This window comes from Paramormyrops kingsleyae, chromosome 20 (genome assembly GCF_048594095.1).
Source record: "Paramormyrops kingsleyae isolate MSU_618 chromosome 20, PKINGS_0.4, whole genome shotgun sequence".
NCBI classification, from domain to species: domain Eukaryota; kingdom Metazoa; phylum Chordata; class Actinopteri; order Osteoglossiformes; family Mormyridae; genus Paramormyrops; species Paramormyrops kingsleyae.
In genome coordinates this window covers 4,881,053-4,909,004 of record NC_132816.1, presented here as the reverse complement: position 1 = coordinate 4,909,004, position 27,952 = coordinate 4,881,053, and the positions used below count along the sequence as shown (strand labels likewise).

The 27,952-nt window shown below is 43.6% G+C and overlaps 1 protein-coding gene across 1 annotated transcript; it reads left to right on the top strand.

Annotated features, from left to right (window-relative positions):
- The first annotated feature begins 136 nt into the window (after positions 1–136).
- Positions 137–27,065, top strand: nid1a (nidogen 1a). Its single transcript, XM_023836300.2, has 20 exons — positions 137–476; positions 6,970–7,272; positions 7,362–7,588; positions 7,832–8,232; positions 8,511–8,651; positions 9,257–9,508; positions 9,858–10,058; positions 10,429–10,662; positions 11,037–11,174; positions 12,103–12,231; positions 12,776–12,919; positions 17,179–17,298; positions 19,100–19,330; positions 19,474–19,643; positions 22,245–22,371; positions 22,947–23,118; positions 23,295–23,452; positions 24,208–24,331; positions 25,470–25,582; positions 26,456–27,065. Exons 1-20 carry the CDS (start codon positions 273–275, stop codon positions 26,584–26,586), a joined length of 3,720 nt encoding a protein of 1,239 aa, XP_023692068.1. The 5' UTR covers positions 137–272; the 3' UTR covers positions 26,587–27,065.
- The last annotated feature ends 887 nt before the right edge of the window (positions 27,066–27,952 follow it).

Here is a 27,952-nt window from a genome sequence, read left to right as displayed (position 1 = left end):
AACCATTAAACTGGAGCACGAACCGAAATTTTAATTAAAAATCGATCATCGTTAATAATGCCATACATCGGAAATCGTTTAATTTTTTTTGCGTTGTGGGACAGCCTAGCCGTTTCACGTACACGCCCTCTAACTCCTTTTGTCTCATCAAGTCCTTCTTCAGCTCTCTTCTCTCTTCAGTAGCGCCAACTAGCTGCATTGGTTACTTAAACCGTATACCTCAGTAGAACTAGTTTTTAACTTATTTAGGGTATCAAAATATTGTGTTAATAATGAATTTACAGCGACAGGGCTGGATCGTCTGGATTACCGTTCTTACTTGTGCTGTGACCGTAAAAAGCATTAGTCGGAGCGATCTTTTCCAGTATGGAGAGGACGTTGGGGACAGTTTGCTGGAGCAGGGGACTGACCAGAGTCAAGAACTTGCCTTGGATAAACCTGTGTTTTTCTACGATGGATCGTTTACCAGTGTATTTGTAAGTCATCAGTCATTCCACAAAACATGCAGTTCTTTCCGTTGCTGCATCACATTATTGAAAAAGAAAAAATATAGGCTACATAAGTTTAAACAATCATTCGCCAGAAATGTCAAACTTTTGAATTTATTGAAACGTGGCTGTGGTCTTTTTTCCCCTGATTATTAAGTGTTGCAGTGAGATGTTCTGCCTACAAGTGCATTAGAGCCGGATTTCCATTTGCGGCTTTAATTTCCTCCGAGGGCTGGCTGCTGGATATGACAGCAAGTCTTATGGCGATGGGCAAACTGAGATTAACGTAATATCTTTTTTTGGAAGTCAAGTAAAATCTAACTATTAAATCAGAATTTATTGTATTTTTCATCAACTTAACAGTTAACTTTTTCTTCTCAATATAAACTTTTATCAATTCGCATAACTATAGATTATGTTGAAAAGACATAATCAAAGATAAACAACTGCTGGTAATCAGGACTCAATTGCTGAATTAAATTAGTTTTATCATAAGAGACTAAAGCATAAGGGACGGGGGGGGTCACGTATTCCTTTCCTGGTGGGTTTTTCCCTCCGCCTCTGCCGCTCAATGCATAGAACAGCTGTGTGTCCTCTGGCTTTCGAATGAAGGCGTGGGGGTCACATCCTCCGCCTTCCTCCCAGGATTAACACAGTTTTTATGGGCTGCACTACTTTCGCGGTCTGTTTGCCCGGTCAGAAGTCATTGCAGTTGCCCCAGCATTTGGTCATTAAGAGTTATGTGACATGTTTTATTATTAAGTTTACTGGGGGTCGTTATGAGTTCACAGATGGGTGTGATTTTTTTTTTTTTGTATTTCTGAGCTCTTCCTATCAGGTTGTTTTAAAAGACAAAAATTAAATGGTTTCGCCTTATAAGGTGAATTTACAGTGTAACCCAATTATTTGAAATTTCAGTATATCTCCCCAGTTTTATTAATGGCCTCTCTGACACACCACTTGCGATTATGTCTTTTACTGAAAAAAGAAAACTTTTCACATTTCCACAAGTTGCCAATCCCTGAAAAGAGGCGTATTATCTCTATCGTGTCCACTCACCGAAGGAATTGCAAACAACACATAATGAGATATCGCATAAAAAAACTTTAAGACACAAACTTCCACAATATGTCACAATATGCAGTGGATACGAACCATCGTCAGAGGGGACGGGAAAAAACGTCTGTTTACATTAAGGCAAAAATTCTTGTGTTGTACTAAAACTCAAATGTCCCTAAAAGATTACAGCAACTCTTATCTTGCTGATTCACTCAATGCAGTTAAGAATGGAATGTGCTTTAATAACCAATGGTTTAATCTGTAGATAGCTAAACAATGTATTACACGTGGGATCTCCTCTCCATTCAAGGTCAATAGTTAACATTTTAGAAAATACTGCCAAAAATAAGTGCATGATTGGACGTCCCAAAGTGACTAGATGAGGTACACATTGGCACTAAATTGTCCTCCTAGAGGTGCATAAATGAAAATGGTCTCTGATAAACAGACATTTAACAACAATTATTCTCTATGAAAATGGAACTGAACTCTTAAAAGGGATTTTCTGAAAATGCTAAAACTTTTTGCTAGCGTTACTAGCTACTCTAATTAACTGTCATACAATGTGGCGTGATTTACTTAAGATAAGTAAGTTAAAACATCTATCACAGTAGATATGTGCTTTTACAGCCATATAATTTCCTTGGTGCTTGCTGGCTCATACGCTATACCAGAACTTTGTCAAAACTTAGTGAAATATAAGTACCCAGTAATATGTTTCATAAGTGAATCAGTACACTTTGTGCAACGCTGATGACCCTGTGCTTGCCATTGCAAAAATGCTCCATTTGTGCTGGATGCCGTCACAGAATTTTTATCTGACTGACTGTTCCGCCCGCCCCCCACCCGCCATCACCACCGCCCTAGCTCCAACAGCTTGGGGCCGAGGTTCTGTTTCTGTAGCAAATGCCTTTCTAGCTTTCCAGCTGGCTTTGATATTACCCTCCTCTCCCCCCCCATCAGCTGCAGACCCTCTGGGACACGTACGCACAGGGGAGGGATGAATGAGTGTTAAATCCTTTTTACATGCTGTGGGAATTTTTGAGGAGCAAACTGAAGTGGTCCACCTCTACCAGATGATGTAGATCTTCCTCAAAATGGCCAGGTCGTTCATCTCCTGCTGATCTGTTTTACATAACAAGTACTAGTCCCCCCCCCCAACAAAAAAACACCCTCTATATGCGTTGATTGTATTAGGGGGGTGTTTATAATTAGGCAGCTGGTTTCAAGTTTACTCTGGTGTGAGATGTAAACAAAAGACCCAGTTGGACTCGACTTCTTGCCTAAGAACCTAAAGATTACATTTCATGTGTCAACAGGTCAATTTAGGTCCAGATGCATCTAAAAGGGTCAACCACAAATCAGTCCAAAGCCTTACTTAACGCTTAGGAATCCAAAGAACATATGTAGAAAATGTCTTGGCACATCTGGAGGGGGTGGCATTGCAGAAAGTTTCTCACACACTCCCTCTCCGTGCTGTCAGATAGGCCTCTTTTCGTGTTTTGCCTATACTTGCAAAACTTTTTAGTCTCACACCAGTCTTCAAGGGTATTGCTGGCTATTTTTGTTCGGCTTCTGTAGCCTGATAGCTTGTCAACAGCAGAGAGGAGGTAAAAATTGCATCCTACTCAGCCATGATGGGTCTTTGCTGGGGATCTTCTGGAATATTCTTTAGTAAAGCACCCCTCAATTACATTTTTATCTTTAGTTCATGTCCTATTCATCAGAGATTGTCATTCATGCAGTAACTGGAGAATTGAGCATTAATATGCACTTAACAGTTCTACCAAACATATTAGGTCTACTTGAGATTTGTATGTTTTTGAAGGTTTTTATTCTACAGTTCTGTCTATAACACCATTAGTTCTTTTCATGGTAATTTAGTTACCATCAACAGTAAATTATTCTGTAAATAATAGGCATGGACTGGCATCAATAGTCTTTTTCTGTACTTTGATTTCTGATATGTATAAAAGATGACAGTAAAGCAGAGGATTTTAAAAGGGTGACATCATTTGAATATGTGATGATAAATTTGGAATAATGAAAGTTGCAGGTTTCAGAGGCAAAGGCTGAAATGTACAATTATTCTCATTAAGTCTGTCTTAAAGGTGTATGCATTTCCCAGCACAACTGCTTTTCCTGGTCAGGGAGACTGGAGCCTCTCAGGCAGCATAGGGCATATGGCTGGGGTACATCCTGGATGGGTTGGAATCCCATCACCTATAGGGCTGCTCAATCCTATAGGCAATATAGGCGGCCGCCTAGGGCGCCAGTTTCCGAGGGGGCGCCGACTTACCAGCCAATTTCACATTGCCTTGGACAGGGGGCGCTGGCAGTGATGCTTGCCTAGGATGGCACATTGGCTAGGACCAGTACTGAGCACTGGGCATTTTACACACATACACTATGGGCTATTTAAGAAGGCTTGCTACCCTAACTACATGTCTTTGGACTGCGGTAGGAAACCAAAGTGCCTGAAGAAAAGTATGAAGAGTGGAGATATGAAGCAAGAGTGCTACCCTTCGTATTTCAACTTATTTACATAAACTTTATTAAACTCCAAGGTGCAAATAGTGTCAAATCAAAGCATCCAATAGTGCAATTAGGAGACAAATATGATGTGTGATGTTTATGCCGTTTTTACCTTACAGCCATTGCCGGACTGCAATTAAATACTGGCCCTGGACTTTGGGGTCCCCCATGATGAATTTTTGCAGACCGACGGGGTGGGTTGGGGGTGAGCATGGTAAATTTTTCTGGTCCACATACCCTTCAGTCAGGTCAGCCCTACTCATAACCTAATGATGCTCCTTTCATTTGTTAGTCCCACGTATATCTGTCAGTGCTCCGCTAGAAAGCTGGTAAGCAGAATAGCCCCTGAAAGCTGTGCCAATGCCATTCAAGGCCACTGCACGATAAGCAGGGATTCTTCCGCCGTGAGCCGTACTGAGCGCGCTCAATGAGCCCAGAGAACGGCTGTCCTCTGGGGCTGCCGTTCGATTCTTTCCTTCAGGTTCTCTATATGCACTATCGAGATTTCTACACAGAGCATTCATGCCGTAGACAAAGGCAGGATTCATCACTGTAGGGCCCGCCCGTGAAACAAAGGACACCATTGTCGGACAACTTTCGGAGTCCGTTAACAATTAATGCGGTTGTTTCCCCCCAAATTTAATGCAGTTCTTATGTAGCCCAGTGAACCTCAGGCACCCATCATCCCCATGGTATGTGATGTCGCTAGAGGCCTTTGGCAGTATGTTACAGATGCCATACATTAATTAGCAACCTATGTCACTCCACACAAAGGCTGCTTTCCTGTGTTTGGGACTTATGCCAGTTCTTCCTCACCAAATTAATTGTTACCATCTTAAGACTTTTTAGCTCACTACAAACGCACACCTCATACGCAGGTCTAGGATATGACCCTTAGGACAAAATCGCCAAATGGACTTAGAATAATAATTATTAATGGAGACAAAAAAAAGGGTGATTGAAACCCCCCTCCCCCGAATAGGGTCTAGAATTGTCTATGGCTCACCTACTTTTTTATCACATAGAAAGTGATTCTAACGGTGTGGTGCTTCTCTTCCTAGCTGTGTCTGACTGAAGATGTTTATTACATCACATTTATTTGCAGTGTGTGGTAAGGCTCCAAATGGGATGACACCCAACTCCTAAAATCCCAAAATATTGCTTCCAACTTCCATTGTATATTATATGGTAATGAGCATGCAGTTTTGTTCCCAGGAATCCAGGTAAAAACGCCAGCAAACCAGGCATACATGCTCTGTGAATGAGTCCACTTCAGACTCCACATTTCTGTGAAAGCACCCCCCCCAAGGGGGGTGCCATTGAAAACACCCACCGGTGCCATTTAACCGTGGAAGCTGAGATCAGCAGCCATGAAATACTGACGTGGGCCATTTTTTTAGGCCTAAAAATTTGAGGTGCCCTTCTGTTGAACTGATCCTGCTGGGTGTCAACAGAAAGTTCTTAGATTTCCATTTGAGCCACTCATATGTGAATTGCATAACTGATTTTTTCCATTTTCATGGCTGTTGACTGTTGCAAATTAAATATATAAGACTGCTTACTTATTGCTTTTTCTGCTAAAATATCGCTTACACCATTGCATTTGTCAATGTCATCCACCTTGCCTTAGACCATTATTGTTCCCTTTATCGCAGTGATGCCTATATGCATAATATTTTGGCCCTGCCATTTCATCAACCAATTTGACGAGGTCATACCGTAGTGTTTGTTATACCTTGTTTACATTGTCTTGCTTGCTACACTAAAATAGCAGAACAATGTAATAAGTGTTCAAAATGCTGACACGGAGCAATCGCTGCATGCAAAATGCGAAGATCAGCTGTTCATACCAGCCAGAGGCTGCTAATCTAGCTGTGTAAACACAATGTTCCGGCAATCGGTTAGACAGTGGGTTGTTACCACAGACAAGTTTCCAGATGTTCAGGACAACACCTGAGATACCTGCTGAAAGGTTTATTAGCACTCACAGAAACCTGGAGTGTTTTTGTACTAAAATATGCGTAACGGCTGGATCTATGGGGGAACTTGGAAGAACACATTGTCATTGATCTTTGGGCTTATGTTCTTGTCCTTCTTTCAGTAAGGTGCTTGATCTTGAAGACTGAATTTAATTGCGTGAAAATATATGGTAACATTTTTCATGAATGCCTTATCTATAAGAGTCTATGAACACATTCATAACAGATTATGGTAACACTTGTGTGATGGGGCACAAATTCTTAGTAATAATTCAATTACTACTGAAGTACAAATTATGAAAAAATCATGAATAAATGTAGTTGCTACAGGAGATAAAAAATGCACCACAATTCCTAAATGATGAACAAACATAAGTTCACTTGTGTTATTCATTACTTGTTCCTTCTGTAAGGTTTACACAATTAACCGACATAGTAACATATAGTATGTGCTTGAGATAAAACATGCATCACAATTCATTAATGATGAATTAACATGAGATCAGTATGTAACTAAGACTTAGTTTGTGTTTAATTAATAGATAAGTAATAATACTATATTATTTGTGCCCTGTTAAGTGTTACCCAGATACCCAGTTACTCAGTTTCCACACCTGGTTAACGAGAGGATGTGGCACACAGGAGGAGCGGCACAATCGCGACGTGACACAATAGAAGATGCTGTAATGCTTTGTTAATCTTCACACTGATCATTATAATCCTTTATGAAGGTATCAATACTGCTTTGCAGATGACAGCTATAAGTAAAGTGTTACCAAATGGATAAATAGGAAATTTCATTTAATACAAGAATCTACTAAGCATGCAGTACTGTTGATCTCATTCATGTACAGGAGTTGGATATTCCTAGGTATAACCACAACATGTCTGTGTGCTTTCAATTTCAGATCAACACAAATGGGTTCGTTGCCACAGCAGAGCCAATAGAAGAGTCGGTGTACCTGGGCAAAATGCCCACCTCTTTAGGCATGATTGCAGCAGGTCTGGGTAACATGGACACCAGTGATGGCTTTGGCAAAGTCTTCTATCGCCAGGATACAACACCCCAAACCTTGCAGAAAGCATCAGATTATATTGCTAGGGCCTACCCAGAAGATGATGAGGTTGACCCTACCAATACTATAGTAGTCACCTGGGAGAATGTGGCATCCCAGGACACTTTACGCAGAGGAGACATGCTGGATATCAAGGTGAACACTTTTAAACTCAGCCTTTGGCAAAGTAGTACTCTAGCCTTCAACAAATGCTAATATTCATCATCTCCCTGTGGTTTTTGTAGAGGAACACCTTTCAGCTTGTAGTGGCATCAGCGGACACTGCCAGCTATGCAATTCTACTATATCCAAGGGACGGGTTGCAGTTCTATTCCACTCCTGTAGGAGGTGAGAATGAGCTCATTGAAGTTGGCTTCAGCAAAGGAAAAGTGACCGGCTGGTTCACATGGCACCAAGGACCGTACTACCGTGTCACTACTAGCGATGAGGCATCTGTTAAGGATCTTCCTGAGTAAGCATTACATTTCATATCTTACTTGAAGATAAATTTATACTAGCTAAGATTTGTTTGCTTAGATGTTTGTTTTCCCTTTATTTTTCTGGCAGTACCAATCAACAAATTTTCAGTAGGTAGCTGCAATGATCTGATGAATGCATCATTGGTCTCAAATGTGATTATTACTAATATCTTTCTTATTTTACATATATTTAGCTGATCCCTGTAGACACTCAAATTTTTTCTGCCCCCATGCAGGAAGACAAACTGTGGAACACGAGGGGTGTGGGTGTATGAGATCGGGACTTCTCCTTTTTTCACAGTAGTGGCTCCGGGTGAGGTCACTGAATTAGTTGAACTGTGGGAAAGATCTGAGACGGAGGAGGGGGAAGTGGAGTTAGTCACAGAGTTCCCAGATAATTACCCGGGACTGCAGCACAACTCAGAGTGGGTCCCATCAAACTGGGACCAGCCGTCGACTCACCCGTCCCCAGACAATCTGGAGGAGACCCCAACTGAACCAGTCCCTGAGGTTCACTATGAAAATCCACATGAGAGCCCTTCCCAGTACACAGAAGCATTCCCACCACAGCGTCCCCATTACCAACCTGAAAATCCACAGGTAGTGGTGGTGGACGAAGGCAATATCAATGTAGATGGTGAGTGTGGCAAAGGAGAATGTATTGCTACTGAAGAAAAATCTGGTAGATTAACGGATAAAGCTTATAATTATAGCTCCAAGAATTCAATCTACTCTCTAGTAAAACTGTTTAGCTATACAAGTGGGTGTAAAGTTTTGGTTTGGTTGATAAACATTTTTTAAGAGCTGCTAATGAACTGGAAATGACAACCCAAGGTCATTTTTAGGGTGTTTTAAGATTGACATGCCCTCACTGTAACCAGCTAACCTCACGTTCCTCTCCCTCCACACCTGCAGTGTTCTCCTACAACTATGAGACCTGCGCTAACAGACAACACAAGTGCTCCATCTTCGCCGACTGCAGGGACTACTCCAGTGGCTATTGCTGCCACTGCCGGCCTGGGTACTATGGCAACGGGAAGCAGTGTGTAGCCGAAGGTAGGACCCCCTCGCCATCGACACACCTATAGACAGATCCCATAATTCATGGATGCAGTATTTTCAATATGCTTTGTAAAACATATCCCTTAACAATCAGTAATTGTGTTTCCTTGTTTTTGCAAGTTTTGCCCAAATTTCGTATGTCAAAAATGTGTTCACATGAGTGGATCACACAAATGATACTTAACATTTTTCATCCTGCAAGATTAAGATGCATATCATGCACTTCAACCAACCCAGAAATCTAAGACTTGATGACATGTGCTATACGTCGGCTAATTCACAATTTCTGTTTCCATCGTGAGTTTTGCAAATTACTTATTTTTCGACTTGCCACGAAAATCACCTCAAGCAAACATCAGTGCTTTTTCAGGGTTTTCTTTGAATGTTTCCATTAAAGGTTTTGTTTCTCAGTTAGCGTCTTCAAAATACACAAAATCTTGGTCAATGGAAATGCCACTAATGATGTTCTTAAGATATATTTTAGTCCAGAACATCAACCTGATGCAATCAGGCTGACCGGGAGTTGCCAGTGATGTCAGGTTGTATTTATTAGATTTCAATGGGAGTGATTCAAGTGTCACCTGTCCATCTCCTACCAGGTAAACCTCAACGGATGAATGGGAAAGTGAGCGGTAGGGTTTTCCTGGGCAATTCTCAGACACCTCTTGTATTCAACAATAACGACCTGCACTCTTACGTGGTGGCCAACGATGGACGAGCCTATGTGGCCATCAGTACCATCCCCTCCAACCTGGGACCCTCTCTCCTCCCCCTCTCCTCCTTGGGTGGCATCATTGGCTGGGCCTTCGCCTTGGAGCAGCCCGGCTATGAAAATGGCTTTAGTATTGCGGGTAAGCTATCCTGCTGGCTGTTAAGAACACAGTTAAAGGTTTGAGTAGCTTATTGTCATCCTTTCATCTTGTGTTTCCTCAGATCTTTTCTTTTCACATGATATCTAGTTTAGAAATTCCAAGCCTTCTTCCTGCTGGAGAAATCCACCATGTTTGTTGTTCTTCCTTACAAACCCCTAGGAAATGCTGCTGAAGTTCATTCATTCCAGTGGGTTGCTCATCTCCAAAGTGTTTTCTTTGGAAGTTTACTGCAGCTAGAGTCAGACCTAATTAAATCTGGGGGCCACCCTGGTGAGCAGGAGGTTCTCCATGAGTGGTAACATCCGTCCCCCTTGCTTTGCAATGGCAGGCGGGGAATTTACGCGCCAGGCGGAAGTGACCTTCCAACCTGGGAATGAGAAGCTGACCATCAAGCAAGAGTTCAAGGGCATCGATGAGCACGACCACCTGGCAGTGAGCACGGAGCTGGAGGGCAGGCTGCCAGAGGTCCCCCTGGGCTCCACCGTACACATCGAGCCCTATTCCGAGGTCTACCAGTATAGCAGCAACAGTAAGACTCTTTCCCATTTGTTACATCCCCAATCCAGCTCTGTTCTGCAACCTGAGCTTGAGGAGATGAATACATAACTTAGCAGGCATGCCTATACCCTTTCATCATCTTTAATAAAGCCCCATATATCTGTATGCCAACAACTACAGCAGTTCTAGCATAACTGGCGCCCTGGGCAAAATCTGAGTTGAGTCTCACATGTGCAGTTGTGCAGTTGCCCTGAGGTGCTGCTTGAACATTGCCCCCCTTGGCCATAGCCCATCTTCCCTAGACTGGATACCCCCATAAGTACAATGATTTGTTCCCAAGAACTTTAACTGTTTGATGACTGGAACAATGAACGCTGATCACATCCTTGCTCCACATACAGTGATCACCTCCTCCTTGGTTCGAGAGTACACGGTCACCCTGGTCGATGGCAGTGTCCAGTCCAAGTCCTACCACTGGCGGCAGACAATCGTCTACCAGAGCTGTCCTTACAGTGATGCCTCTGCACTGGTCCATCCCACCCAGCAACTCAGAGTAGACCAGATCTTCGTGTTGTATGACGAAGTCAATCAGCTAATCCGCTACGCCATGAGCAACAAGATCGGCTCCATCCACAGTAAGCTCTGCCCTTTGTGACATTCTGTTTGGGTCGGACACATAAAACCCAGCTCGCTTTGATTTTCTCGCCATTATTTATATCGCTATTGTTATTTTTGTGTCATGAGGGTAGGGAATGCAAACAGGTGGTCCCAGCTGGAATTTACTGCCTGAAAAAAACTTGCATTGAATTCTGTGGTCAAGCTTCACTTTGACCTCAGAGCCAGACAGAGATTGACTGCTGAGTACAAGTTGTGACTAATGTGTTTTGCATCTGTAGGAATCCTGCCAAAATAGTTACCTTTATTCACAATAATCAGAACGAACCCTGTACACAAGGTCAGGTGGTTGACCCAAGGAGGTTGTGAAGGACCCTGTTTTGGCTGTGTGTAGGTGAACCGGTCGAGCAGAACCCCTGCTTCACGGGCAGACATGGTTGTGATACCAACGCTGCCTGCCGGCCGGGCCAAGGAAACCAGTTCACGTGCGAATGTGCAGCTGGCTTCACCGGGGACGGACGCACGTGTTACGGTGAGACGTTTTCTCGTGGCCGCCAGCTCTGTGCACAGCTCCTGCCAGCCATCGTCTTGGGTGATGCCCAGGATCACGTGACCCAGTAACCGTCACATATCCAGCATCCAGCCCCTGATCCTGATCAGGGCCATAAGGTCGCATGTTAGATGCATGATTTCCTGAATTCCTGCAGTTTTCTTGAAAGTTAATGACATCAGTGTGTGTGTGTGTGTGTGTGTGTGTGTGTGGGTGGGTAGGTGTGTATGTGTGCGTGTGTGTGTGGGTGGGTGTGTGCCAGAGTATGCATACTGATGTGTGTTTTTATTGAGCAAGGTTTCCTCCTTCATCACTTCCTTAAGCATGATCCAGTATTTTTTCCCATTTATTATGTAAGTGTCCTTTAACTCTCGTATCTGTCACAGAAACTTCCTCTCATCCGGTTGATGAAAATGAACACTGACCACAACATTCTTCATAACATTCTGGTTAAACAGTAGACTAATATCTCAATCTTAGCTTTTCTGTTCTATCAAAACAGTTGTTTTGACTTGGGATTTAAAAGGAAGGTTTAAATGGAAAAATGATCAACATGGAAATAGCAAAGTAAAATAGTTTCTTTATTTTTTAATTAAGGAATTATAGCAGGGGTGCCCAGCTCCAGTCCTGGGGGGCCGGAGCCCTGTGTAGCTTAGTTAATTCCCTGTTCCACCATAAATGATTCAGCTCAAGAGCTGTGTGGTAATTAGCACAAGGAGTTGAATCAGGTGTGTTTAATGGGGGGAAACCCAAAAATGTGCAGGGCTCTGCCCGCCCCAGGACTGGAGTTGGGCACCCCTGACCTATAGTAATGAACTGTAATTCTATTAGATTATATATGGGTCTAGTTGACCAGTGTCAGGTCTTACTGTGGTAGAGCACAATGTACGAGGGCATTTGTCATCCACAGACATTGACGAGTGTAAGGAGATGCCCCGGATCTGCGGTCTTCACGCCATCTGCAACAATCAGCCCGGAACATTCCGCTGTGAATGCACCGAGGGCTACCAGTTCGCCAGCGACGGGCAGACCTGCATTGGTCTGTATGCGTGTAGTCACACGTGTGGCTATGTGTATTTTGTCATTTTTTTGGGGGGTTAGGGGGCTGTTTTTGTCTTCTCCATTTCCTGTGATGTCTTCTTCCCCTTTCAAAGGGGAAACTAGGATCTGGATGCTTTGTTTTGGTCTGGCCCTGGGTGCCCAAGCCAGATAGCGCCTGCGTTCAGAACAGCCCCCTTTATGACGAACACCTTTGATGTTTGTTGAGTCCTGTTGGAGTCACACCCCTCACTCTGTCACCCCTGTTGAATTTCCCGCATGTACAGCACTTAATTATTAACGGTGCAGGAAGTGGAGGGGGGGGACACTGCAGACAGCAACACTGAGCTCCAGGGACACAGGCGGACCCTGCTCTCTGAACCTCACTTGTACTGTATGTCACGTTGGATTAAACCTGCCTGATAGATAAATGTAATAAATATCTGTGCATCTGTCTTGGGACCCTGGAACCTGTTCTTAAAATGGTTTTGCTACTACTAATGAAAGCAGGAACAGGAGTAACGGCCACCTTGGCTTTCTTGCAGAGTCGGACCGCCCCGTTGACCACTGCCAGGCTGGCACGCATACCTGTGATGACCCGGGGCGGGCACGCTGCATCTACACCGGGGGCTCCTCCTACATCTGCTCCTGCCTGCCGGGCTTCGAGGGCAATGGCCGGACCTGCCACGGTATGTCCTTTGTAGTGGTGGAATGTAACAAAGTATTTGTACTCCGTTACTGTACTTAAGTACATTTTTAAGTATCTGTACTTTACTTAAGTAAAAATAATAATGCATGCTTTTCATTTTACTCCATTACATTTTGCGGCAATTATCTGTACCTTCTATTCCACTACATTTCTATAATTTATGCCGTTAGTCGTTACATTTTATGAACACAATTTCCTCAAAATCTTGCATGAAAAAATAGTTAGCCTATTGCGTTCTGGCGTTGTTTGCCATTTCCTACCAATCTGGTGGCTTTATTAGCTCCAATGATGGCAGAGCGCGTCAGTTAGCAGCACGAGCTGGTAGACTGGCTTGATTTCAAGAAGACGAGACATTCAACATGGACCCAGAGCCAATACACATATACTGTATAGTTGCTTGTAATTATTATGAGCAATGACATCGGTAGAGGCGTAAGTCAGTATATCTACTATTCTTTTACAAAATGGCACACCCCAGATGTTGAGACAAACCATTGTGTGAGTACTTTTACTTAAAAAATACTTTAAAGTAAATTTAAAAGTAAGCACTTAGTACTTTCACTTAAGTAAGATTGTTGATGTAGCACTTCTACTTTTACTTGAGTACATATTTTGCAGGATATTTGTACTTTTACTTAAGTACTAAGCTTCAGTACTTCTTTTCACCACTGGTCCTGTGGATGTAGAGGCAGCAATCATCAAGGGGATTTCATATTGAAGGGTTGCCAGATTGGACTGAAAAGCCCGCGAACCATACGGGTTTTTCACATAACTGAAAATCTCCTAAATGGTATGCATAATTAAACACTGGCATGCATGGAAACATTGCTGCTTGTATGTTAATAATTTCTCATGGAGTAAACAGACTGTTCTAAGGAAATACACTGAAAGCCACTCTGATTGATGCGTAAAATGAAATAAACAATTATAGTTTTTGGACGGGTACCATAGGACAAGTGAGAGCATTTTAGGAGCTTAAAATAAATGATGCAAATGGTAAAATGCTGGATTGAAGCTGGAAGCACATTTATGATATATTTATGACGCTTATGTAATGAATGTTTATGGAATTTATTTGCTGTGCATGTATAGTTGTGTATTTGGTTTATATTTATACATTGTAAAGAAAAAGATGTATTATTTTTGAAAAATAACACTGGAATCCTCACTCACTTCATTGGCTGGAGATTACAGTTAACAGCTCTGGCCACCCATCCGCTTATCATAAAAGTAGTTATTAATAATTGGCTCTCAGTGGGGTATTCAGTCTTTCTGGGAAGTGGGGTCAGACCCAAACAGGTCGTATGTATTTCGCAATCAAAGGATTTCAAAAACTTTACTTGCCATTTGCTCATGTATAGATGTACAAGGCATTGGAATTCTTGTACAGTTCTCAGTCATTGCAACAGTAGATACACACATTAACAGAAATACATATAATAGATATGCATAGCAGTACACATAGTGAATACACAGAAATACACATAATACATATAACAAAATGTAAGTAGATTCTCTGCCAATGTATGAATAATTAAGTACCCATGTAATAAATATAGGACATATAGAAAGGCTGTGTGGTATGTGGGTATGGAGAAGGTTCTGGAAGTGTGTATTTGTGTGAGTGGTAATGGCAGGGGTGCCTTCAGTTGTCACGATGTCAGAGAAGGGGCGGGGGGACTGGGGGAGGGTGGGGGCCGGGTATTTTATTCCAGCACGAATGTCTCTTGTCTGTGGTCTGACAGCTGCTGGAAAGACACTGTTGTAAAAGCACTTCCTGTTTGCTGTAATTCTCTCGGGTCGGTGGTGTTTTAGTGGACGTCTAGAGCTTCTCCACCTAAACAGAGAGTAGCCAGGGTGGTGTGGGTGACTGAGAATGGTCCACAGCTTGTTCCTGGGGGGTGGAGGGGAGGTATGCTCCAGCGATGCTCTCTGCTGTCTGACTGCTCCTCTGGGGGGCTTCCCCTCCCTGTGTGTGATACTGCTCCACCACACAGTGGTGCCTCTGGTGAGGAGGCTCTCCACGAGACCTCTGTAGGTGCCTACTTCCCGGGGGCTGAGGGGTTTTCTGACCAGCTCTGGTCGTTTGGTGGTGTGCCGGCCCAGAAACATGGAGCTGTTGACTCGTTCCTCCTCCGTACCTTTAATCCACAGAGGTTGCAGAAGGGGAACCTTCTTCCTGAAATCCAGGACCAGCTCCTTGGTCTTGTCAATATTTTTGTTTTCCTCCCCATAGGCAAGTGTCTCATCCACCAGCTACCTTATAATGCTGTTAATAAATCCTACGATGGTGTCATTTGCAAATTGTGTTTACGGGTAGATATGCGATAATATGATATTATACAGTGGGACACAGTCTCTGACTCTTCTGTAAATGAACTTGAGATGGTGGAATTAGTACAGGATTGTTTTTTTTACTCAGTTTGTTAATACTCCTACCAGGGGAGAAGCCCTTCTTGATCTTGTTTTCTCTAATAACCAGGATAGGATTGGAAAATTAAAGGTTTTAGAACCATTGGACGGTAGTGATCATAGCATGGTTAAATTCGAGGTTAATTTTAGTGTCAGAAGAGCAAAGTCGAAATTAAAAGTATACAATGTTAGGAAGGCTAAGTTTAATGGTATGAGACTGAAACTAGAAACTGTAAACTGGATGGAGTTAAATAGCGAAACAGTAGAAGAGGCATGGGGATTTTTTTAAAGCATATTGTTGCAAGTGCAAGAGGACTTTATACCTGTTTCCAGCAAAACTAAATCTAGGAAACTACAACCAAGGTGGTTTACTAAGGAAATTAGGAATAAAGTCAGGAGGAAAAGGGCTCTGTTCCACAACTGGAAAATAACTAATGATTTCAAAATTAAGCAGGAGTATCTAAGCCTACAGGTTGAGTTAAAAAATAACATTAGACTTTACAAGAGAAATGTAGAAAGAAAAACTGCATTGGATGACAATAAAAGTTTCTTCCAATATTTTAAATTGATCACAAAAAGGCCTACTATGTGATCTACTTAGATTTCCAGAAGGCCTTTGATGTTGTCCCCCACAAACGGCTCTTGCTTAAGCTCAAAGCTGCAGGGATTTTAGGAACTGTGGCAGCTTGGATAGAAAACTGGTTAACTGACAGGAAGCAGCGAGTAGTTATTAGAGGCACAATGTCACAGTGGGCCTGCGTTCATAGTGGGGTACCACAGGGTTAAATTTTAGGACCACTATTGTTCCTAATTTACATTAATGATATTAACACCAATACATACAGTAAACTGGTTAAATTTGCAGACGACACCAAGGTGGGTGGTGTAGCAGATACTGATCTAGCAGCAGAGAGGCTACAATGGGATCTGGATTTAATTAGCGACTGGGCTGATACCTGGCAGATGAAATTTGACATAGATAAATGTAAGGTAATCCATGCAGGGAGCAGAAATATAAAGTACAGATATTTTATGGGTTCCACTGAAATAAAGGTAGCTGGTTATGAGAAAGATCTCGGTATGTATGTTGATGCTTCCATGTCCCACTCTCGCCAGTGTGGGGAAGCAATAAAAAAGGCCAATAGGATGTTGGCTTACATCTCTAGGTGTGTGGAGTTTAAGTCAAGGGAGGTGATGTTACATTTATATAATTCCTTGGTAAGACCCCACCTAGAATATTGTGTGCAGGTTTGGTCACCATAACTTATGAAGGACATTGCTGCCTTGTAAAAGGTGCAACGTAGGGCTACGAGAATGATTCCTGGTCTTAGAGGAATGTCTTATGAGGAGAGGTTAGCTGAGCTGAATCTGTTTAGCCTTGAGCAAAGGAGACTAAGGGGGGACATGATCCAGGTCTATAAGATTCCAACAGGTCTGGATGCTGTTCAGCCAAATGGCTATTTCAATATTAGTTTAAAGACTAGAACTTATGGCCATAAGTGGAAATTAGCGGGAGAACATTTTAAAACGAATTTGAGGAAGCACTTCTTTACACAGCGTGTAGTTAGAGTATGGAATAGTCTTCCTACTAGTGTAGCGGAAGCTAAAACCCTGGGTTCCTTTAAATCAGAGCTAGATAAGATTTGAACAACTCTGAGCTATTAGTTAAGTTCTCCTCAAACGAGCTTGATGGGCCGAATGGCCTCCTCTCGTTTGTAAATTTCTTATGTTCTTATGAGTGTAAAGGGAAAAGAGTCCAGGACTGAGGCAGCAGACCCGGGGGACTCCAGCCCTGACGTTAATGGCCCCCTGCTTTCCCCCGCGCAGATATAGACGAATGCCAGCAAGAGCGCTGCCACCGGGCAGCTGTCTGCACCAACACCCCGGGAGCGTTCAGCTGCCAGTGCCGGCCCGGTTTCCATGGCGATGGCTTCCACTGCTCCTCAGGTAGGTTTTGTTGCGGGGTGGGGGGGCTGTAGTGCTTCCCCACATACTGACACCCCCCCAAACTTTCATTTGTGTTTTCATGATACGCCACTAGCAAATGTGTTTGCATGTGTTTGGAAACCGCCATTCTGCCTCTTAAAACTTTACACTGCGTGTCACCTCTGTAGGCCTCTGTGGTGTGGAGCTGGTACGTGTCGACGGCACGTCGGCGCATTTTAGCGGGCCGCGCGAGCACACTTGGGATTCATGGTGACCCCCAGGCTGTAGGCTAGGTGCATCTGGCACCATGAGTCAGGGGCACTGCTAGAGATCCCATCAAAGCACGTCATATTGGACCCCCAACATAGACCATTCCAATTCTGCTCCAGATTTTAGGGCCCCCAGTGACATTGTAATTGTCCTGAATCCCCTCCCCCCTTCTACGGGTCCCCTGCTATGAGTGCATTAGGCTCTGGCTGCATTTAATAAGGTCCTTGCTTAGCTCTCTGTCTGGAGTTTCCTAAATGGGCCCTTTCCTGTCATAAATAGGCCCAGAGGTACCTCAGTGCCCTGTCTGCTCCCCACAAGGGGCAGGCTACCCAACAGCAGAGTACTTAAGAGAGACATACCAGTAAGGAGTAGTGTGTGGGATTCCGGGGGGAGGGGAATGTACCGTGTTAAGTGGAGCGCATGAATCTGTAGTATCGCAAAGCCGACAGGCCCCCCCCCCCCCAGAACAGGCCTGCGATAATGCGAGCCTCGGGGAAAATGGCAGCTATGCACAGAGCAGAGTACCAGAATTTTCTGGAATTGCACTCTGTTTGAGGCCCCGGCTGGGATTGTAGGGGCTGGCCTCCTGACTCACAGCTGCTTTCTTTGCTGCAATACTACATGCAGCGTGCGGTATAGCATGTACCTTTCAGCCAAATAAGCTAAGAAGCGGTCTGTCGTGCATAAACATTTACTTTCAAGCCATATTTCACATAATAAAATGCAATGAATTGGCTTGTTCTTCTAGTGCTTTGCCCCTTTTTTCATTCAGCTCCATCCTTTCTTACTCGTGTCATTTGAATCCATCTGCAGCAGCTTGTCTTTGCAGTCCTTGATGACATGGCAGCATAATGGTGCGTTTATTGTGAGGGACACTAGGTGACAGGTGTTGTAAGAATCTGTTATTCTTCTGTAGGGCTCAAATGTAGAGTACGAGGCCATCTGCAGACTCATCGCAGTAATGTGCTCTCTGACCTAGCCGGTTAGCTTGAAGACGTTTATTTCCCATGAAAAACCCTCAAAAGAGAGCAAAACACATGGATTGTGTGATTGGCTGTTTGGTTATACAGTATGTTTTTTCATTTATTAAATTAATACAGTAATTGTTGACAAGCAGAATGTTTTGAAGAACATGTGACGCATTGTGGTATTGTGGGTGAAATAATCAGGCAGGGTCCTTTCTCAGGAAGCTTTTCAGTGGATTTAGGTCCATTACATTTAGGCCATCATGTTAGAAGTGGGGAACTTTTAAGACATTTATCAGAGTGATTATCAGTCTGAGCAATTATGATTTTCCAGCCCTCCTTTACCTGTGAGCCAGGTATGTAGCCTCTGGCCAATCAGAATCAGTAATTATTAAACTAACTATCTGGGAGATCTGAAAACAAGGCCTGGATTTGGAATTGAGGGCCAGATTTGAAGAGCTCTGCTGTAAGTTGATTAGAGCCACTAAAGGCATCCTAACTCTCACTCTATAAGCATCTCTAACTAATAACCTGCTTCATCTCCAACTATCTGACCATGTTGCGATGCGTCTTTCCTGTCCCTCCAGCCCCTGCAAAGACGCAGTGCGAGCAGCACCGGGAAGCCGCCCTGTCGGCCTCCTCCACGTTCGGCCCCCGGGGGCCCCGGCCCATCCCGGGCCAGTACGTGCCCACATGCGACACTCTGGGCCGATATGAGCCCATGCAGTGTCACCAGAGCATCGGCCAGTGCTGGTGTGTGTACCAAAACGGGCAGGAGATCCAGGGCACCCGCACCGGGCCAGGCAGCGTGCCCATGTGTAAGTCACTCACCTGGTTGGAGTCCGCCTACCCCCTCTGACGCCATTCATCCAGAGCAGCACGCCTGTAATACTCCATTTGGCTGCATTTCTTGGTGCCCCTCAGCTCAGCTGGGCTCCCCCTTGCTGTTTCTGGCCAATAGGTATTGACCAGGTTGTCCCCACACCGGTGGGACCCACGACCCGGCCAGACGTCACTCCGCTGCCACCGGGAACCCACTTGCTGTTTTCCCAGAGCGGCAAGATCGAGCACGTTCCGCTGGCAGGGCATGGTCTAGAGAAGACCCAAGCCAAAGCCCTGCTGCACATTCCAGTAAGTTCTGATTGCCACCTGCTTCATAGGGATCCTCATAAATGATTTTGAATGGAACGGTCTGTGTGGACGTGGACTACGAGGTTCTGCTCTCCAGTGGACATGTTTGCTGACCTTTGTTGAAATCCACTGTGTGGTCAGATACTGGCATGAGAGACCAAAGTTTCCAGAAACATCCATCCCCGATGACTACCAAAGTGTCATTGGCAGTCTCACCAATCAAACCCATCACAGAGAACCATGTGAGGCAGGGATAGGAGGAATGGGGGCTGGACACGGGTTTAACTAGACATCAGTATGAAATAAAACAAAGATTCTTCATTCATCCCTGTGTGGAAGTCAGGTTTTCACCTCTCCCATTTCGCTCTCCCTGAAACATGCACAGCCAGGTGACAGCAAGCTTGAGGGTGACAGCATGCAGTGCCACTGGAGCTTGCAGTTAAGGGCCTTGTGCAGCAGACCACAGCCACAGAACCAAACACTCCTAACTCTCAGAACCAAATTTAAACCAAAGATGGCTGTTTCAGCAAATGCGTAGGACAACAGGAAAGGTGACCCTCTTACCATTTCCCTTGATCTCTGTGCTTTGTGTCAAAAGTAACATTGTTTCACCCTTTGAGGGCAGGGGAGGTAATTCTGGGCAGCAGGATAACCTGACATAATAGGCTGTATCGGGGTTGGCTGTTGAATTCTGTCCAAATGACATCCGTGGTTCCTTGGGAATGCTGAACTTCCAAAACAACAGCTTCAGGAAGCGTATTGGTATCCGGTTTCAGTGGAGATGTGCTGTGATGTGTTGCACCTGGCTTCTGGCAGAATAACCATCCACTTACATAAGTATCTAGCAGGTGTGGGAAACTCTGCTGATTGGCTGAGACAGTATGATATGATAAAAACAGCCAATCAAGAGCTATTATTATATGATAGTGTAATGACCTGCAAGCTGGACTCTGAAGTTCACCCACGTTTGCCTGTCCCTTCTGGTGTGTTTCAAAAATAAATCACGGTCCCAGCCTCACCAATATGGGTTACCAGACACGACAAGCAGATGTTTTAATTCTTCTGATGTTGACCATGTCCTGGCGAAGAACGTCCCAGCGGGGAAAGACTCTTATGAAATGTGCAAATATTTTATGGCTCAAGACAGGTGTTTGCCTGTACAGAGGTATTTAAAGACAATATTTTGGGGGAAATTATGCAACAGAATGATGAGTGAGTCACTTTGAGGGTCCTTTCATTAAAAGGCCATATTAATTCCAGACTTTGAGAGGGATTGTGTGGAATCTTTCAGCAGGATGTTATTAAAGCTTTCAAACTTATATCCGCTTATTAATTTTGATGAAATAGTCATTACAGTCAGACTCTTCTTTGGTTTTATTTGATTCCTTTCAGCAGTGAGGAATCCAAATATTATATTTCACTCCATTGCAATCTTTTTCATAACACAAAATTCGTATGAAAAACATAAGGATCAACCATGTACTTCAGAGCACTCTGTTTTCCTTGTGAGATGAGTTGAAGCCAAACATTTATACAAACGTAGTAGCGCTGTAACTTAATGGAGATCTTGCTTACTCAATGGCTGCTACTCATTCTTACTGTGGAGATGAAGGATGCATGATGAAGACTGTAATACCACTACAGCTGTGCCAGATCAGCTTGGGTTTAGTCTAACAGGGCCTGAAAAGTGACTCATTTGCATTCACAAGACACATTTTCGATTTCCCAGAACCTCCACAAGAAAAATATCCTGGGTCCTAAGGCCCCCCCTATATGAGTATAACTTGGTTGAGTACTTTGTGACTGTGACTTTGTATACTCACTTAGTTGGTTGAAACAAAATTGGGTCTGGATTTTTACTTCCTGGGCCTGAACTATCCACCTGTGAATGGGGCTGTCCCTCCACCACACGGACCGTGTTCGGCCAGTCTTTTCCTATTGCTGGTGAAGGCTTCAGTCAGAGTCTCAGAAAGCTGTAGATGTGTGTGGTGCATGTGTTTTCCTCCATCTCGAATGTGTTGACGGTGTGTCAAAAGACCTACTGTATGCATGATGGGTAATCTGATCGCAAATAAATCTGGTGGACTTTAGAAAGCGTTCTTCAGGACGGTCATGGGTGATTGAGAGTCATGGGTGAAGGGCCTCACAGCTGGCATAAGATTGTTTCGTGCTCGAGTAATTTAAATACTGAGTGTACGATCTGAAAGCTGATTTTTTTAGATTAGCTTTGCACATCGAAGGGGCCAAGCTTGACATTTCGGGTGGACGGAAGATGTGCAGATGGCGCAGCTAAGGAATGAGCAATGGGGCACTTAGATCACTAGCTTGTTTCTTTGTTAGCAAACATTTATGCCTGAATTTTTCCCAGCCACATGTATCACTTTTGCTTAGTTAGTTTGCTCTGAAACTAATTACCATTCCGCACAACACAGTCTGGCTGGTTTCCTCGTCTATACAGTAACGTCTAGACATGCTCTCTGCCTGTTGTTAACTAAACTATGAGGAAAAAACAAATGCTTGCTCATCCTGTAAAAAAAACAACAAAACAAATACATAAAACAGTCAAATCAAAACCGGCTTCCCACAACTGCTGATTCCCAGGACAAAGTGGTCATCGGTTTGGCCTTTGACTGCGTGGAAAAGATGGTCTACTGGACAGACATCACAGGACCATCCATCAGCAAGGCCAGCCTGCAGGGGGGAGAGCCCATCCCTATCATTCTGACAGGTGGGCCTTCATCGTACCACATGTATGTTAGGTGCAGGAAGATGTTTAGAGATCAGGGTGCTGCAAGTTGGAACGACCAGTAGACTTGACTGAAGTTCTCTTGTATCAACAGTACCTATCAACAGCTAACAACAAGATAACAAGCATGAATACATAGGCCACAATCACTCTCACTGCATTGCGAGCTAGTTAACATAATGCTGTATATTTTTCTTTGACGAAAACTATAGTCATAGGCAATTTCAGCTTGCCTACAGTATTCAGACACTGCATTACCACCAACTACCAGAGGGGGTGCTGAAGCAGCCTCGGCACCCCTGCTTCCAGCGCTACTGCAAGCCACTGTATTTATTCATGTATTTTTAATTTTATTATTTTTGAAGCTCGCCCAGCAGCTATTTTTATCAAATGTAAAATTTTGCTCTTTCCATATTTCCTGCCAGGGAATTACTAACCCAACTCAGTCATATAATTTCAGCTGACAGTAACGCTTTTGACAGTTGGGATGTGAGGTGTGAGTTATTCTTGTGACGCCCATCTTGATCGGTCCTTACTGGCCTCACCTCTCCCCTCAGATCTGGAAAGCCCCGAGGGGATCGCTATTGATCACCTGGGCCGCACGATGTTCTGGACGGATTCCATTCGGGATGTGATCGAGGTGTCTTCCTTGGACGGGAATCAGCGACGTGTCCTGATTGACACTGACTTGGTCAACCCTCGTCCCATAGTGACGGACTCAGCACATGGGTATGTGTTACATTTTCTTACACCTGGGGAAAATCTCAGACCCCTTAGTGCAAGGTTGTGGTCTGTCTGATGATCAGGAAAGAGCTAGTTATTTGAATCTCACCTGTGATTTACATGATTCCCACAACCATAAAGACAGTCCAGATCATCTTCTAACATGGTATGATCCAAACCAGGTATCTGTACTGGGCTGACTGGAACAGAGAAGCTCCTAAGATTGAAGCTGCTTATATGGATGGGACCAACAGACGGGTGCTGGTGAAGGATGACCTGGGGTTGCCCAATGGTTTGACCTACGACCCACAAACCTCCCTGCTATGCTGGGCTGATGCGGGTGGGTTCCACATGTGGAAAACAGATAGCATGTTCAAAAGAATGCATGGCTTGATCACATGACTCTAGATTGAAGTTCCTAGCTAGGCATGTGAAACATTATAGCATTTGAGTTTATCAGACTGTGAGCCAAGGGTGGCACAGTGCCTCAGTGGGTCACATTGTTTCCTCACACCTCTAGAGTTGGGAGTTTGAGTCCCGCCTCCTTAGTTTGTGTGTCTGGACTTTGCATGTTTTCCCCAAGCAGAGGTGGAAAGTTCAGGTCCAGAAAGTAAAAATCCAGATCAAGAGTTTGTCTCAACCAACCAGTTGAGTACTCTGTGACTGACTCTTTATACTCAACCGATTGGTTGAAAATAACATCTCGGTCTGGATTTGTACTTTCTGGACCTGATCTATCCTCCTCTGTTCCCAAGTCACCTAGGTTACCTCCCACAGTCCAAAGTCTTGGATGTGTACTCCAGCTGCATTTCCTGTGCTACCTCGGATAGGTTCCAGGCCCCCTGTGGCCCAGACCAGGATAAGCATTTAGAAGACAGATGGACATACTCAACAAACAATACGCCAGTGTTTAGAGAGCCTCTCGGTGCATTGAAGCTTGTGTTTGTAATCTTCGGCATTGTGGTTGCATTTGCTGACTTTTTTTTTTAAATAAAGACCTCAGTGGCTGCACTGAATGTCAGGTCATTGTTTGACATGTTGTTCTGTCTGTTATATGGTAAATGAAAATAATCAGGGGTGTCCTTTGGAATGTAGGTACCCACAAGGTGGAATGCATGAACCCAAGCCTGGGAAACCGGAGAAAGGTGGTGGAGGGCATCCAGTACCCGTTCGGGATCGCATCCTACGGAAAGAACCTCTACTACACCGACTGGAGGAGGTATTCTCAATGTGCATATGTTGACAAGCTGTCAGTGAAGAGTCTTACTTTTTTCATTTAGAATAATGCCTTTCAAAAGGGTTCAGTTTCCAAACTAGTCTCAGGAAAGTCTCATTGACAAGGATGTGTGACCTTTTCTGAATTTCATGAGCTAAGAGACAACAACAGGCCCATTCAGCAGCCGCACGGTGTTGATGTGGAAAGCAGCTTGACCCGCACTTCCTTATGAAGAAGCTGTTAGCGTCATGGCTAACAGAGAGAGCCTGTGAAAAGGCGACTGCGTTTGAAAAGCGTGCTACTTCCTCTGGGCTCCTGACTGCTAAATTAAATCAAGGAAGTTTATCACGTGACCCAACAGTCCCATAAATGGTTTTTGGCTTAATAATAATAGTCAGTCTTCTACTTGGAATACAAAGTTCAGAGGGAGCCAGTCCCTCCAGACCAGATGAAAGGATAAAACGGCAGACCAGACTAAAGTGCAGAACACAGAGAGGTTGGTGTATGGATGCATGACCTAAAGGTTGCCAGTTAAAAGCAGAGTCCTCCTCATGGACTCTCCACCAAGGTATTAACTGGAATTCAGTTGGACTTCAGAGAAACTCTCCAGCTGTACAAATAGACGACTATGCACCCCCAGTCTTTGTTCTTACTGATGCACATGCATGAATAATTAGATAATCTTCTTTAACCAAACTGTGCGAGGGTGTTATCTGTAAAATAATATTACGGTTTGTTGCTATTCAGAAATGTCAGGCTAAGAGCATCTAAAGCAATGGTAACTATTCTGAATTTTCCGGTACTGTAGGTATAATTCAGGGCCAAGTGGGGGTGACTCATTCTGTTCTGTGTTGCACATCTCTGGTATTTTATTTATATTTTTTTACATTATAACTCTCCTTACTTATGACATCTCTATTATATTTTCACTTTTATTGTCTTAATTTTTCTTTCACAATTTTATTATGGTTGACCACCTTGCATTTCACTGCAGGTTATAGTCTGACTGTTTACCTTGAATTTGATGAATCTTTGAATGCTTGTTTGCAAAAACATGGAATCAGATCAGTTATAATCGAATAATAATAATAATAATAATAATATCTCAGGGGTGCTAATCAAACTGGGTGCTGTTTTTCAGGGAAGCAGTGATGGTGGTGGATCGGCCCGCTGAGAAGAACACGGACGAATTCGTACCCCAGAAGCGCTCGCGGTTATACGGGATTGCCGTAGCCAGTGTCCGGTGCCCAGCCGGTACGGACGCCTCCTTGTTTTTTTGCTTTTTTGTGCCACTGTGAGATCTGGGGATTTTCAGCTGCAAGATTTGGGCTTCCTGAAATGAAGTTTTTTGTAGTTCAATGAATATTAGTCCTATGTGATTAGGAGAAATAGCCGGCAAAGAGGAAAAATTAATCCACGGCTAAAACAGAACTAAGGTCCTTTTACTCTCTGGCTTCATGTAACATGTAGATTTGGGGGGGGGGGGTACCGCTGGCTGTAGCATATCTATGAAACATCTGGCTGTGAGTGGTTTAAGCCACTCTGCCCCTGCCCCCTCCCCTTATCTGGATGTAATTACCAGGGAGTTTGGAGAATGCAGCCTTCCTGCACATTAGCCTCAACGCGTTGCCCTAATCTGGCTGTTTGTGTGAGGCTTTTCCAGCCTGACGCTGTGTTTATACCTTTCAAGGCTGCCCCGGATGCAAAGCCGGGCTCTTCAAAGCAGCACACACTAAACGGTCGTGACTAATAAGTTTTGTTTGCACCTCAAAACACAGTGTCTGCTTGTATAAGAGGTGGAAAGTTCGGGTTCAGAAAGTACAAATCCAGACTAAGATTTTGTTTCAACCAACCAGTTTGAGTATAAAGAGTCACATTGACAAAGAACTCATCTGGTTGCTTGAAACCAAATTGTGGTCTGGATTTGTACTTTTTGGAACTGAAGTTTACACCTCTGATAAGAGGATTGCCGTCTGGCTTTCTGGCTGTGTGAGTGATGAGAAGCCATTTCTGTCTCATTAACAGCTGGGTGCTCTCAGTTTTACTCAGATGTTTGTTTTTGCGACTTGGATGTATTTTGTGACAAGAGTTTTAAGAACACATTTAACACTGACATTTTCTCCGCAGGGCAAAACTACTGCAGCGTAAACAACGGTGGCTGCACACATCTGTGTCTGGGCACCCCAGCTGGCCGCTCCTGCCTCTGTCCTGATAAAGCTGTGGGCGTGAGCTGTGTGGAGGGAGAGAGCGGATATTGAGAAGGAAGAGCAGCATAGGAGTGTCACTACTCCTAATCATAGCCTGGTAGAAACAGGCCATCTGTCAGTATAGTTATTCAAAACTAAATAAGTAACAGTGACGGACTGTTTTAAAGTGCCTTAAATTTATAATAGAGTTTGTCATAAGTTCCCTCTCTCTTTTTTACTTTAAATGGTGCTTATTTTTATTGTAAATAAATTCTGCGTAAACCTATTTGAAGATATTTTTGTGACGCTCAGTTAAAATAAAAAAGACCTCAAGCGTCAGATATTACTGTGAATTTTACAACAGAACGAGAGCGGAGTGGCTGAGGTGACGACCTGTCGGAGACGGAGGCTGTGACGTCACACGAGACAGCCGCAGCCGTACACCGATGCCTCGCGTGCAGTTGAATGACATATGCTGTATATGCAACTGGTGTGTGAGTGAAGTTTACATTCTGTACAGCTATCCAATAAAAACAACTTTTTATACAGAACTTTGCCTTTTTATTATCTTATTTTGAAAATGCCTTTGAAGACCAAGACTCTTCTTGAATGAAAAAACAGCAACAATAAAATGTGCACGCATTATTATATTAGCACCTATACTTTATTGCTTTAATTAGTATAATTACATAATTTAATGTTTATTCATTACATCTATCCACCCAGGACGTCTGGGCATAAGGCAGTGAACCGGCTGAAGCTAATGCTAGCCACACGCACAATCACACACTTAAAGCAGAATTGTAAATATTAAAGAGTTACATGTCACTATAACTATAATTCCTATATACTATGTTTGTGTGTGTGTGTGTGCGCGCGCGGCAAAATTGAGTTTTTAAAATCCAGTGACAAGTAACAAAAGTTAAACACTAGGTGTCGCTCTCCACCACCTAAACTTTTAAAAGACGAACGCATCTTCCGATAACGAATATAACAGTGGAAAAGGTTTGACGATTTCGAGGTCCCCTGAGTGAGGGGCCCTAAAAAATACAACATAATTGGATTGATCTGGGTTGGGGGGCAGTATAAGCTCCATGGGGCCCAAAATCACTAGTGCTGCCCCTGCCTCCACAACACAGGGTGCGTTATTTAGGAAATCGTATGTAAAAAAGATTTAAAAGGGATGATACGGGAACATTGTTTTTCGTTCATTCAGTTTCGCATTTAAATTTAATTCAAAATTTATTTTTGGACAGTATATTTCAATACCTGGTGTCAGATGCCAATTGAAATGTATTCTCCAAAAGCTATTTGGATCTGGTCTTCAAAAACAGGACTTAATAGCCACTGAAAAAAATCTACAGAATTTAAAACAGCACTCATTTTTTTAGTCTATGTTGTAAACAGATTAATCATTTGTGGATTTTAATCAAGAGCA